At 39.0% G+C, this 14,312-nt stretch overlaps 1 protein-coding gene across 2 annotated transcripts; it reads right to left on the bottom strand.

Annotated features, from left to right (window-relative positions):
• Positions 1 to 287: 287 nt before the first annotated feature.
• LOC146698265 (uncharacterized) lies at positions 288 to 13,999 on the bottom strand. Of its 2 annotated transcripts, none has more exons than XM_085473314.1 (5): positions 13,779 to 13,999; positions 13,425 to 13,644; positions 13,183 to 13,318; positions 12,561 to 12,881; positions 288 to 1,631 (listed from the first exon to the last, which is right to left on the bottom strand). In XM_085473314.1, exons 3-5 carry the CDS (start codon positions 13,306 to 13,308, stop codon positions 1,473 to 1,475), a joined length of 606 nt encoding a protein of 201 aa, XP_085329440.1. In that variant the 5' UTR covers positions 13,309 to 13,318; positions 13,425 to 13,644; positions 13,779 to 13,999; the 3' UTR covers positions 288 to 1,472. The 2 variants fall into 2 exon arrangements, with proteins under 2 accessions (XP_085329440.1, XP_085329441.1); XM_085473315.1 differs by having other exon boundaries at positions 13,425 to 13,553.
• Between the last annotated feature and the right edge of the window lie 313 nt (positions 14,000 to 14,312).

The following is a 14,312-nucleotide window of genomic DNA, read 5'->3' as shown; positions in this document are numbered from 1 at the left end:
TGTGTACATTGGAAAATAAAACCCATCGCTGGTTTGTGTTATGGTTTCTAGGGGGGTGGGGGAGCTAATAATATCCACTCAAATCATTTTGTTTTTTTAATGGAATAATTTTGTAGTTGTGTATTAACAGAAACAGTTTTCTTTAAAATGCACCTGTACACCTGTAAAATAATGTATTCAACAGTTAAGCTGCAAACTCACTTATTCCACAGTTGTGTTCCCAAGGTTTCTATGGGAAGGCTCTGAAACTGGTCTGATAAAACTCATCCAATTAAACAACACAAACATTTTTCTCATGACATACTTCAACTTTATTTATAAAGAAATTTGGTATACAGTCTTAAGCATTGGCTACAAAGAAAACACAGAGTGCAACAGAACACCAGCGATACCTACACAAGTTTGAATACAGAGCGAATTGGAGCCCGACTGAACTGCTCCTCATAATGCCTCAACTGTTTCTACTTTACTGCTGATTTCGTGAGAAGCTTTGCACTCCTCTAAACAGTCTATGACATCCTGTTTAAGATTGCAAAACTGATGATCAACAGACTTCAGTCTTCCACTGTTTTTCAGCATGGACAAAACACATGTCTCCATCAGTGAGGAATTTTAATGTTCGTAAACATTTTAGCCTTTTAATACTTTCACAAAACTCAAAGTCAAACTTTAATCTCACAACCTAAAGTTGTGATAATCATTTGCCATTTAATCATGAAACATAAACTTTGTATGGCATGAATTCTGCTTGTGTAATGACAGCACAATAAACTCTCATTCATAAGGCATCAAAATTGAGAAACAAAACCCCATACATGTCAAAAATGTGACGATAGATGCGTGATAACATACAAAAGCAAATCATAAGCAAAATAACTGATTAGTAAATATGAATCTTTGGCAATAGATGCTAGTCTTCACACTGCTGAAGAGTAATGGGTTGCAGTGATTTGGATGTATTCAGCAAGATCATAACAATAAATTGCCAATCACTGTTGATAATAATTTGATTAACTCTGTAAGACCCAACCCATCAAAAAATAACCAGAAAAAATTCAGATTGTTTTGGAACTGAGATGTTTAATAACCCTTATAACCAAATCCACATTTTCTGTGCTATATTATGTTGTTTATGAGATATTTATGAGATATTTTCTTTGTATCACATTTGATACATTGGGCGTTTTTGACAATTTTTTGTTAACAACAATGTTAAATTTAGACTCTTTTAAAAAAGAGTTTTGTCCATAACATTTTAAAATTATGGAAGGTATTGATTATGTTGATGAGAAAGAGGGCAAATATGATACAAATGCCATTATAGGGTTAACGTCAAAGATTTTTCAGCACATTAGGGGCCACAAATTTAAAAAGTTTCCAATAAAACGTCATCCTGAAAGCCAATAATGTTCCTGATATGATCACATAACCTGTTTCTGAGCATGAAGAGGCAATATAGAAAAAATGTTAAATCAGTATTTGCCAACGGCATTTATCACAACTGCCACATAAACAATTGTGAGGATCAGGCCAGCAATACCGAGTCCCAAAGCCACATGGTTCAGTGTCCTGGCTGTCCTGCTGCTCCGCTCCGCTGACATCCGATCGCCAACGTGGTTGGATTCCCGAGTCTGAAAGTGATAAGGAAGAAAAACAAAGCAATTTGGTTGTTGTTGCTGCTCTTGGTTGTTGGACCTCCACTACACAGGATGATACTTGTTTAGAGCTTAAAAACCCAGAAAGCATATACTCTGATCTTCTGAAAATGGAAACGTGTGGAAGATGTAATGTTTTCCAGCAGTTTGAACATTGAGACATTCTACAACCTTCAACATTCATAATGTAAAGAAAATTATTAAATTACATAATAAAAAGAATGAGAAGTAGCATAGCCACGCAAGCCAGGACGTTTTACATTATCTCAGTAAGAATTCCAAACCAAGTTTTCCTGCTTGATTATCAGAATCAGAATACTTTATTAATCCCGAAGGAAATTATAGGTTACAGCAGGCAGCACGCTAATGGCGCATGCACACTTACAAAGGAACCTTCTGACCAAACTTACACAAACAACACATTGGGAAGACATGTCAGAGAGGTAGGCTGATAGGAAAGGATGTGTATTGCTGTTCTGAGTTCTGGTTCAGGTTTTCATTTCCCTATTTGGAGTTTTTGGTTACATTTTGGCTTTAGTATCCTGGTAAGAACTGGTTGTGTCCCTCTGTGTTCCCTAATTTGGATTTGTGTTAGTGCGTGTGCCCCTGCCTCTATCATCATGTTTACTGTGGGGATTTCTATTGCTGTGTGGCATTGCTTGCTTGGTTCCTGTTTTACTTTCACAGTCAATTGTCTCTTCTAACCGTCGTGATGTTTTCCCATATCTCATTCCCCATTGGTTTCCTGTGAGTCCCACCTTCCTCTTCCTCCTTTCAAATTGCCCGTTGCTCCTCCTAATGTGCCTCAGATTTACCTTGCCTAAAGAAATTGTGTCTCATATGTACGTTTCTAGTTACATCCTTTGTTGGATTTTTGGGTTCTCCAGTTTAGTACAAACCCTTTTGTCAAGTATTGTTGGCATCCTATGATTCTGCACTCTGCATTACTCTGTAGTGGACATGCATCAAGTTCATTTTTTCTCATCAGCCATCTCATCTCATCCTGCATCCTGTTCCCTCTTAATGATGATGTAAACAAAGATTATTTTTCACTTTGGAAAATTTGAAAACGGAGTATTGAGGAACTGATGCATGCACTTTCAGAAACACAAAAGCTTAGCAGTAACTCTTCACAAACACAATCATGGCACAGAACACTCTAAATTACTGTACCAACTGTTATGTTGTTAGAGGTGTGGCAAGAACGTTTAACTTACGGAAAACAAGCTGACTGTTGAGACTGTGGAACAAATGGCCCATGACGGTGATATGCACACACTGAGAAGGAACTCTATGTGATGATTACTACTTATGGGTAAACTGTAATTTGCGAGCAATTGCTGTTTAAGAGCCACACTGCAGAATATTTACTGAGGCAATATGAAGCACTCCCATCGTTTTATCTCTTAAATAGAAGTTTACCAAGAGTTTTAATCCAATATTTACTCCATTAAAAAAAAAAAAACCTTTTAGGCCACATGAAAACTTAAACTGACATGTTGGGACAACGTGGGAAACCACAGGACTTTTAATAAAATAGGAAACAACAGACCAGCTGTTGTTAGCATACTTTATTCAGTACTTAGACTGGACCACACCTATCCTCCATCTTTATTTTGAGCTCCCACTAAAAATGCTGAGGAGACATCTGCTTAATGTTTGTCTAATCCATTAGTTTAAAAAGTACCTTGAAGCCTTGAAGACTAATAGGGGCCACAACATACAAAAACAACATCACATTGCATTCAGTGACTCTTACAACTAGCAATCGAGCACAACCTCATCAAGTGAGGTTGTACACAAGAAAGCAAAGGGCTGTTTTCCTACAAACATTTAAGAACCACAGAGTCATCTCTGCTGCCAATTAGGGGGGGAAAATTCCTACAAAAGCCAAGGAATAAAACATTAAAATATATTCTTATGGTGATATTACAGCTGAATTATTTGTAGGAAGGAGCTTGGCTAACAGGATTAGACAGTCCATTCAACAGAACAGCAGGCCCAAGGGAAACAAACTAATCTGATAAAAACACAGCCCAAACTGGTTTGTAGAAAGGGCAGCCTTATACAGACTAATGCACTAGTGTCCCAAAATCGAGAAAGTGCTCTTTGAAAGCACGGCTCTCCTTTCCTTCTGACTAGCTTGCCTTGTTGTAGGTTAGACAGTATAATCTGTGTGCCGTCTCAATGGAGGGTTATCAGTGTGTCTGCCCGTGCTGCTTCTTCGTCTTCTTTCTGCATGGGATTTGGTAACATTGCAGCAAGCACAGCTGAACGCAGCTGATAAAAAAGTCTGCATAGTTTTGCCACAATGAAATGAAAGCAAAGTGACGGGCAAAGAGTAGTTTAGCTAGCTTATTCAGTGAGTTAATATTGTTCAGATGTTCTTGTTCTGTCTCTGTCTTTTCAACCTACAGTTTACCAACAGTTTAGAGATTTCCTGGAACATGTACAACATCCTCAACACATCTTAACCACACAAAATGTCACTCACCTCTGTGAGCCATCCGAATCTTGTGGTAAGGCTAACAGCAGGGGGGTTGAGTGGCATTTTGCTCTTTAACAGTTTTATGTATTTGTGGTTGAAACTCAGAAGCATATTTCTATGTTAAACACGTACCAACACGTACATACTTGTGATATATATGGAGTCATGGGAAAAAACGTTTTCACAGCCTTTTGGCCAAAGGTCAGACTGTTCAATACTCAAAGAAAGTAAAAACTAATAATACAACAACAACAACAACAACAACAATAATAATAATAATAATAATAAGAAGAAGAAGAAAATTCAAGAGCCAATGACAGTACAATTAGAAGAAGCACAGCTTGTATGGAAGGGTTGCCAAAAAGAGTCTTTCCTCTCTAAAAATAAGATAGCAACAAAGCTTAGGTTTGGAATTTTCACAAGACTCCTGGAAAAATGTCTTTTGGATGGACAAGCACAAAGTAGAGATGGTTGTTACGGTCATAATGCACAGTGCCATGTTTGGGGAAAACCAAACGTGGCATATCAACACAAACAGCTCATACCAACTGTCAAGCACAGAGGTGTGGAGTGATGATTTGGGCTTGTTTTGTAGCTATAGCATTTGGGCATAGCTCTAAAGTGATTCTGTTTCCCACACTACGCCGCCACAGTAGAACTTGGGGTTTTTCATTATCTGCCAAATCACAAATCTGTCTGCGGTCAGGATGTGGACCTAAATGTACTCAGAAACAGGAAGCTAACAGTTGCGTTATTTGCTAAAACACTCTTTGTAAGAAGTAAACTTTACAAAAACAAAACAAGAACCTCAAACATGAACTAACTAGACTCAGGAAACTAAAACTAGGAAGCATAGACTAGGAGAGTGGAACTGGGAACCAGAACTTCACCAGAACACAGAGGGATGAGACACAACACGGAGAAGGTGTGGATGACGTTAAAGATGTGACACAGACAGAGAGAATCGCAAGGCTTAAATACACAGACTGACAACGAGAGGATAGGGAACAGGTGATAACACAGCAGGAATAAATCAGAGCTAACAAGACACAGGAAGCAACGCAGACCAAACGCAAGACACGAAAACTTAACACAAAGACATCAGACACAGCAACAGGGAGGGAACACAGATGTGGGACCAGGACAGGCACAGAGACACAGAACAGGAGCTAAAAATACAAAACAGAAATCAAACCCTAAGAACAAGAAAATCTTAAGAATTAATCTTAAACATAAGATAACAGTATTCAAAACCAGTGAGTCAACTCAGGACCACGACAAAATCTCAAATTGAACTTTTAAAAACCCAATTGTTTTTTTCTTCATTACATTTGCAATTTAACTTGAAATAAAGATTGTATTTACCTGCATTATCATAATTATTTTATTATTATAACTAAGTGGCAGGTGAAGGTTCAGATAACACTGCACAAAAATAGGTGCTACACAAATACCTGTGCGTCTACTTAAGTGACAATTGTATGTGCTTTTCGCACTGCTCTGTTGCCCTGCTTTTAGATTTGTTAGCGATGACTTTAAATAAATAAACTTTTTACAGTCAAATATGCCAAAAGTTTTAGACATCAGAAAGGAAAGGGTTAAAACCGGATTCAGTACACTCAGTGATGAATTCTTACCTCACTGCACAGCTCTAATCAATGTCTTGCTAACCACTTATCATGGTGAAAACAAAATAATCTCTCATTAGATCTTTTTCACATCTTTCTACAGTTCTCCTGTCATCAACTGTTATTTCATTTAACCGAGTGAACGTAGAAAAGACGCCATTCACATCTGTCAAATAACATTTTCAAGTAAGTTTAATGTAATGTTCAGATAGAAAAGTGGTTATTTCTCTTTAGAAAAAAAATATAATGTAAAAAAACAAAACAACCAAACAAAAAAAACAGCTTCTTGTTGCTATCAGGTAGTTGGTCACACTGATCTGAGTAAAGTCCTGTCGGAACAAATATTTACTTTGGCTTTATCGGTTTTGGTGACTACAGACAGTTTTACATGAAGATCCTTTTACAGAATCAAATCTAATTTTCTTTAGTGTTGATCAAACATTTTACACTTTAATATTTAAATTTACCTCAATCAGATGCTACAGAGCACCTGACATTACAGCCAATGACCAGTGTTTGCCTTTATGTTGCTCTCTGTAGCTCCGTGGTTAAACACAAAACTGTCTCCACTTTGATTTCAATACGTAACATGACAGTTCAGTAACAAGAAATGCCATGTTAGACCAAAAATAAATTTGTATCACATTTTAATGTGACACAAACTAAAATGTATGCCACATTTTAAGGTCAGCAAGAGGAAATAACCTTAAATTCCAGTTAAAATACATCACCCCTCTGCAGAAGAATTAGCTCATCTGAATGTTCACTCATTGTAAATAAGGGCTTCTGAAGAAAATGCTGGCATTTGGGGAATGTTAGGGAGTTTTTATTGTTTTACTTGCTTATGCTTCAAAAGTTATGTTACACATATTTCACCAGACACAGCTTTCTGTTGAAACAGGAAGCTGACCCTGTGACACTGACAAGAGATCAGTACAGAAATACACATCTGCAGAAGTTGACTTGCATTATATTATTCTTAGAAATTGACTTGCAACACACATACTTTGTGACACACACACACACACACACACACACACACACACACACACACAGACAGCATCAGGACCTGCGTAACAGGAAATGTGATTATATTTGCATATTGACGATGTAACCTATAAAAATAAACGAATACTGCAGTTCGGTGTGATTTGCTCTGAGCTTTTCACCCGTGCCGCACGTTGTCAATCTTAAGTGTCTCAGTGTTGTTTATTCACCTGACTGTTTGTTAACTGTAAATCTCTGACAGGGAAACAAAGAGCTGTTTGGTGATGCCTTCACAAAAGCAGGCAATGCCCTTGAGCTGAGGTAACTGACTGCTCGAGCCTGATTGCGACAAAAGTGGGGATTTTTGGAAAGCCCGGGGGCATGTAGTGCTACTGAAAGCTCCACAGTATTTTGTCATAAAGCAATTAATTCAGAAAAGCTCACAGAAAAGGAAGAAAAACCCGGAACTTTTCCATTAGAAAGAATGGAAACAAACACGAATCACCGTTACCTCAAATTGTTCATAACAACAAGCCACAAGCTGTTAAGCCCCTGTTGCAACTGGCGTTGTTGCTTTCACAAACAGCAGCGTGCACCAAAACCTTTGGTCTTTATTCCGCTGGTTGTGCACCTCTCAGTGTCTGTCACCTCACACATGTGGTGTGGCAGGTGGTGCCAGGTTGAAGACATACAGTGGGGCAAAAAAGTATTTAGTCAGCCACCGATTGTGCAAGTTCCCCCACTTAAAATGATGACAGAGGTCAGTAATTTGCACCAGAGGTACACTTCAACTGTGAGAGACAGAATGTGAAAAAAAAATCCATGAATCCACATGGTAGGATTTGTAAAGAATTTATTCGTAAATTAGGGTGGAAAATAAGTATTTGGTCACCTCAAACAAGGAAAATCTCTGGCTCTCACAGACCTGTAACGTCTTCTGTAAGAAGCTTTTCTGTCCCCCACTCATTACCTGTATGAATGGCACCTGTTTGAACTCATCATCTGTATAAAAGACACCTGTCCACAGCCTCAAACAGTCAGACTCCAAACGCCGCCATGGCCAAGACCAAAGAGCTTTCGAAGGACACCAGGAAAAGTATTGTAGACCTGCACCAGACTGGGAAGAGTGAATCTACAATAGGCAAGCAGCTTGGTGTGAAAAAATCAACTGTGGGAGCAATCATCAGAAAATGGAAGACATACAAGACCACTGATAATCTCCCTCGATCTGGGGCTCCACGCAAGATCTCATCCCGTGGGGTCAAAATGATCATGAGAACGGTGAGCAAAGATCCCAGAACCACACGGGGGGACCTGGTGAATGACCTGCAGAGAGCTGGGACCAAAGTAACAAAGGTCACCATCAGTAACACACTACAACGGCAGGGAATCAAATCCCACAGTGCCAGACGTGTTCCGCTGCTGAAGCCAGTGCATGTCCAGGCCCGTCTGAAGTTTGCCAGAGAGCACATGGATGATACAGCAGAGGATTGGGAGAATGTCATGTGGTCAGATGGAACCAAAGTAGAACTTTTTGGTATAAACTCAACTCGTCGTGTTTGGAGGAAGCAGAATACTGAGTTGCATCCCAAGAACACCATACCTACTGTGAAGCATGGGGGTGGAAACATCATGCTATGGGGCTGTTTTTCTGCCAAGGGGACAGGACGACTGATCCGTGTTAAGGACAGAATGAATGGGGCCATGTATCGTGAGATTTTGAGCCAAAACCTCCTTCCATCAGTGAGAACTTTGAAGATGAAACGAGGCTGGGTCTTCCAACATGACAATGATCCAAAACACACCGCCCGGGCAACAAAGGAGTGGCTCCGTAAGAAGCATTTGAAAGTCCTGGAGTGGCCTAGCCAGTCTCCAGACCTCAACCCCATAGAAAATCTGTGGCGGGAGTTGAAAGTCCGTGTTGCTCGGCGACAGCCCCAAAACATCACTGCTCTCGAGAAGATCTGCATGGAGGAATGGGCCAAAATACCAGCTACTGTGTGTGCAAACCTGGTAAAGACCTATAGTAAACGTTTGACCTCTGTTATTGCCAACAAAGGTTATGTTACAAAGTATTGAGTTGTATTTTTGTTATTGACCAAATACTTATTTTCCACCCTGATTTACGAATAAATTCTTTACAAATCCTACCATGTGGATTCATGGATTTTTTTTTCACATTCTGTCTCTCACAGTTGAAGTGTACCTCTGGTGCAAATTACTGACCTCTGTCATCATTTTAGGTGGGGGAACTTGCACAATCGGTGGCTGACTAAATACTTTTTTGCCCCACTGTAAGTGTACCATGTCTTCAGGCACATGCTGCTGTAAATGCCATAAAATTGGTTTTACTGCTGTTTCAATGATTTGTCAGTACTGAAGCTAAGAGATTCACAGATTACACAGAGGCAGATTAAAAACAAAAATAAATCAGTGGGCATTCTCCATATTGCCAAAATGATGAAATTCTCATGACCGCGTGATCACCAACAATCTGAAATTCCTCAGCTTGACAAAAGAGCCAGTGTCTATGAGAAGAACTGCATTATTATGTCTAATGTAGACCAAAATGACCAGCCCCAACACAGAGATACTGTTTCTACAAGACAACACCAGACAAAGTGTTAGACCCAGCGGCTGTGATATAGTAATGGAAAGAGGTGGGGCTGCTATAATGCCAACTTTGTGTAGGCACAGACAAAACAAGGGCCAGGATGCGTGAACCTGCAGGAGAGACGAGGAAGACAGAGAGGGAGACATCGAGGAGTTCATGTTCTTCCAGCACGAACTGAAAGTGTGTCTATGCATGATTCGGGAGAGCAACAAATCATCAACCTTACATAAGTGCCCTTTATGAATGTGAGAGTGAATGAATAGTGGTATTGTAAAGCGCTTTGAGGGGTCCCGAAAAGCGCTATAGAAATGCAACCCATTATTATTATTATTAAATGCTAAAAGAGGCCGAAATAAGCCTTGAGTGATTAATTTTAAATCTTCTGCCTTAAAGCATAAACTTAGTGAATAGAGTTTGTTGATCTTATCGTGCCTTTGTCGTATCCCAGCATTTGATGCTAATTTTTTTCATATTTAATCCGCACTGGTCAATATAGATGCCTTTTTAAAAATTGTATTTATTTATTTTTAAGCAATAATCCTACAATGTTATGTAATGGTAAAAAATATGTTTTAGTTTTATTCTAATTAGGTTCACAACAGCAACTGTGGGAAACTGTGGACAACCACAATGTAAATACTGAAAGATACATGTGTAACATTTTAAAAATAACAGCTCGGAAGCATCTGCTGCTTTGGAAGGTATGTGTCGCGAGTTATAATTAGCACAGCATGACATGTGTAGTCTCAGCCATAACTTTAACAAAACCTAGCACAGGAAATTTAGAAAAGCTTAAAAGCTTAATGACTCTGTTTTTTCATCTGTCATTTTCTTTGTCTCAAGAAAGGCTAAAAAAAACAACAACAGAAAATGCAGGGCAATATGCACGCTTTGTGTTTCTGTAGGCTTCTGAATACTGATGAAAAAATAAACATAATATAAAACATTGTGCACAGTCACATAGAAGTGCATTGCAAGTCACTATGGCAAAAACATTTACATTAAAGCTTCAGAAGTCACCTTTATTTAAAAGTGATACTCTGCAGGAGTCTCTGCGAATGCAGTAAAATGTAAGGTTATTTTTGGCCTTTAACTACAAACATGGAGGAAGCAAGGGTGTCTTTTCCATCCTGTAAGAATCAACTACCACAACTTCCAGAGACAACGTGCATGCAGTAGCACTCTAATGAGACCGTGTTAAAAAAGGCATTAAAGAGGGCTGTTCTGCTCATTTTCACCTCCATATTTGTATTCCTGGACTAATTGTTGTAACTTTGAACAGTTACTAAAACTAAGATTTGTTCTAGTACAGCTATAAAGCAATGGCTTTAAGCACATCCTGCTTTATAGCCCTTCTTGACACTAATAATGACCATATTTTACAAAATAATCATCATATTGTTTTCAATACCACTTAAAACCAGGGACCATAAACTCATCAGAAAAGGCTTTACTGAGACCATGGATAAAGGGAGCCGTAGACTGTTTTCCCCATATATTCCTGTATAACAATATTTGTTACCACAAACATAAGAATTGCCCCCTGCTGGCTGGTATAAAGAATGCAACTTCCACATTGGATTCACTTTGAGACCCCTTTTATTTGCAGCCTACGGAAATTCTTTTTTCTGTCCCTTTAAAGCCCCTCAGTAAAGACCTACTTTCTTTTAATTGCTCTTAATTGCAAATGACAATTTTTCAAATCTACAGTTATGTCTTGGAGCCAGAATCTCGACTCTACCAGAATACAAAGAGCCCAACGTCAGCAGCAACAACGATTACAGCAGGACGTGCCTGTAAATATTGCATTCACTTATTGTGGTGGATTTAGTCCCTGAATAACTGGGATGGTTGTTGCTGATGATCTCTTTTACAGGACAACGCCTCTTTGCTGCTCACTGTGTGCCTCAGAGGAAATTATGTGGGTCTATATTCAATTACGCCGGTAATTACAGCTGCCTTCTTTCAAATGCAAGTGAAACCCTTGCACTGCAGAGCGTTTCACCACCAGCGTGTTCTTACTGCTGAGTTTTCCCACAATGGTTATCTACTCTACTCTCTCTCTGTCTCTGTGAAAGTCACACCTGCTGACTCGAAAAGACAGCCAGCTGTTTTATGATGGCCACACCCAATGCAGCCACTACTTACTCTTCTCCCTGCCCTCTGCAAAGACATTCAGGTCAATCAAGTCCAAAACCAACCATTTAAAAAGCCATTCGTTCCAGATGGAAGTAAAAAGCAACACCCATCCTCCCCTCCTCAAGACTGTGGGTACAATATTTTTTGTTTTGTTTTTAAACATCTCGCTCTCATCTCTCGTGCCACATTGGATATGGCATCTTTACTTATTCCCCTAGTCTTTTTGATTTCCATGTGAATTCTTGTCACACAGTTATTGCACATCTTTGCATCTTTCACTTCTCCTTTTCTCTGCACAAATTTTTACACCTTCTGGTAACCTAAGCATGTTCTCTAATCTGGTTCCCACGCAGTAACATGTGGGTGTTAGATGTTGTTCTGAACAGCATGGTTTACTTTAATACCTCAATGAACTTTATACTGAATGTTTTAAAACTATGGAGGGCTAAATGTGCTAAATGTGGGCTAAATAAAAAAAACTGCGTAAATAATAAATGAATACATTAAATTTATCATTAATTAATTAACATTTCAATTTGTTTAATTAAACATATCTTTAAATATTCCACTTTTTAATCAATTACTTCATGGTTCCTGTCCTGGAGTGCACCATAAAATTATTTTAAAATGTAAATTCTTGCTGTGGCTTTTCAACAGACCCCAACATCTAACAGCAAGTCAACACAGATTATCCAAGGTACTGAGTTGATGCAGTGTTACAGTCAACTGAATTGGTGCTGGTGTGGACTTGATGTAGCCAGGTCTCCCAAAATACATTATAAATGAAACCACAAGCATCAGTGGTGGAAGAAAGCCACCAGAACTATTAGTAATCTTTGAGTTTATTATTTTGATTATTAGTAGAATTATTATTTATTCCCAAATTTAATTACTTAATGACAAATTTAATTTATTATTTCATTTCATTTTAGAACTCTTGGAATTCTTTAGGTATCATCTCATCTCCTTAAACAAACAGCTTTATGATGTGTATTTATTGCAGTGCAACAGTCCATGAAGAATGAAAAACTTTCTTTTTTGAGACTCACCAAGATGGAGAAGATAAGGGCAGCAATTCCAAGTGGCAGGCAACAGCACAACATGGTGAAGATGGAGTAGCCCAAGTAGTCATTGACGGGGTTAGTTAGAGGACCCTGAGCCACATACACTGTGGGCTGGACCACGACAGTACCCTGCTGAGGTGCAGGGTACTGTCCACCCATGGGATGAGCTGGCTGTCCATATCCTGCCCCTGCAGGCTGTCCATATCCTGCCCCTGCAGGCTGTCCATAACCTACTCCTGCAGGCTGTCCATAACCTACTCCTGCAGGCTGTCCATATCCTACTCCTGCAGGCTGCCCGGGATAACCCTGCAGGACACAGAGGTGAAATAAGACCAACTCATTTCCACTGCAAACGAAACAGGTGGTTGAAGTGGGAAAACGGGTTGGATAAGTGATTTATGGAAAAACGAGACTGTTGTTGATAGAGGTTAAATATAGAAGGAGTACATCTTACCTCGTCTTTAGATCTCTCTCTCTCTCCATATTATATATATATATATATATATATATATATATATATATATATATATATATATATATATATTTTTTTTTTTTTTTTTTTTTTTTTTTTTTATATTAAAAATGTGTCTTTAAATGTGCTGGTTACCTGCAGTGGATATCCAGGGCCAGGGTTACTGTCGTCCTGGTAGGGTGGAGGGGGCGCTTGGCCCATGGAGGACTTCTCACTGGACCATCCCGCTGGTGGAGCGCATGGGTGTTTCCCCGAATCCATAATGCAACTTCTAGGTTTTCACACAAAAAAGAAAGTCAGCCTTGTTTTTTTGGCGCCGGGTTCGCGTATAGCTTACTTCTCTAAAATATTTAATTTTTTTTTTTCCTTTTTCTTACCAAGCCCTTTTGAATTTTACAGCTGAACACAATCCGCTACACGTCGTAGTCCTATTCCAAACGCTTGACAGTCAGCGTAGCCCCTCGTCGAGCATTGCATATCACACTTCCGCTTTCAAATTAAAAGAGCTGCGGAGCATATTCGCGGTTTTATTTTATCTTGTACCTGCTCATGCCGCGGTATTTTTGGTCTTGATCAATATTGGTCATAATGAGAAAACTGAAAATACAAAAGTAAAACAAACAAACAAACAAAAACAGCTGGGTCTGTACTCGATTTCACAACTTGAATTTGATTATGGTTTTCAAAATTAAATGTCTTATAGTTAACATATAAATGTAATTTACACGCACCTAGGAAAAATGCATAGGACAATGTGCTTCAAAAGGTCCCCCTGCGATGCTCAGGTCCTGCTGTAATGTAATTTTAGTCCGTCGTTAGGTGGTTGCCAGGCAAAGTGGGTGCGTCATGACTTGTCATGGTAGGGATTATGGTTGGAGTTAAAGTGACGTGATGCTTTAAGATAAGTCTTGGGTTCATACATGTTTAAAATTTGTAATTCTTAGTCCGTTAGTTGGTGGTTGTTAGGAAACGAGATGATGCCTGCCTTTCTATGTAGGCTCTGGAAACAGGTGAAGAGACAATATAGAATGAAAACAAGCTTATTTTTACCCTCAGCCTCCACAGACACATGTACAATTTAACCAAACCAATCTTATGATTATATGGGTCACACGAAACACATATCAACAATAAAACCCGGAAAATACCTATCTATAGCCACAAAAACACGTATAATTTCCACATCCAAAATGGTGTCTCCGTCTTGTTTCTTTACGGTCTTCAACGCAGTACGCTTTTATTTTGTGAATGCAAATATGCTTAAT

The sequence above is a fragment of the Copadichromis virginalis genome, linkage group LG11 (assembly GCF_057382275.1).
Source record: "Copadichromis virginalis isolate Kocher_CV1m ecotype Utaka linkage group LG11, C_Virginalis_male_GT1.1, whole genome shotgun sequence".
Lineage (NCBI taxonomy): Eukaryota > Metazoa > Chordata > Actinopteri > Cichliformes > Cichlidae > Copadichromis > Copadichromis virginalis.
Note: the sequence above shows the minus strand (reverse complement) of the source record. Positions and strands in the feature narration are given on the sequence as shown.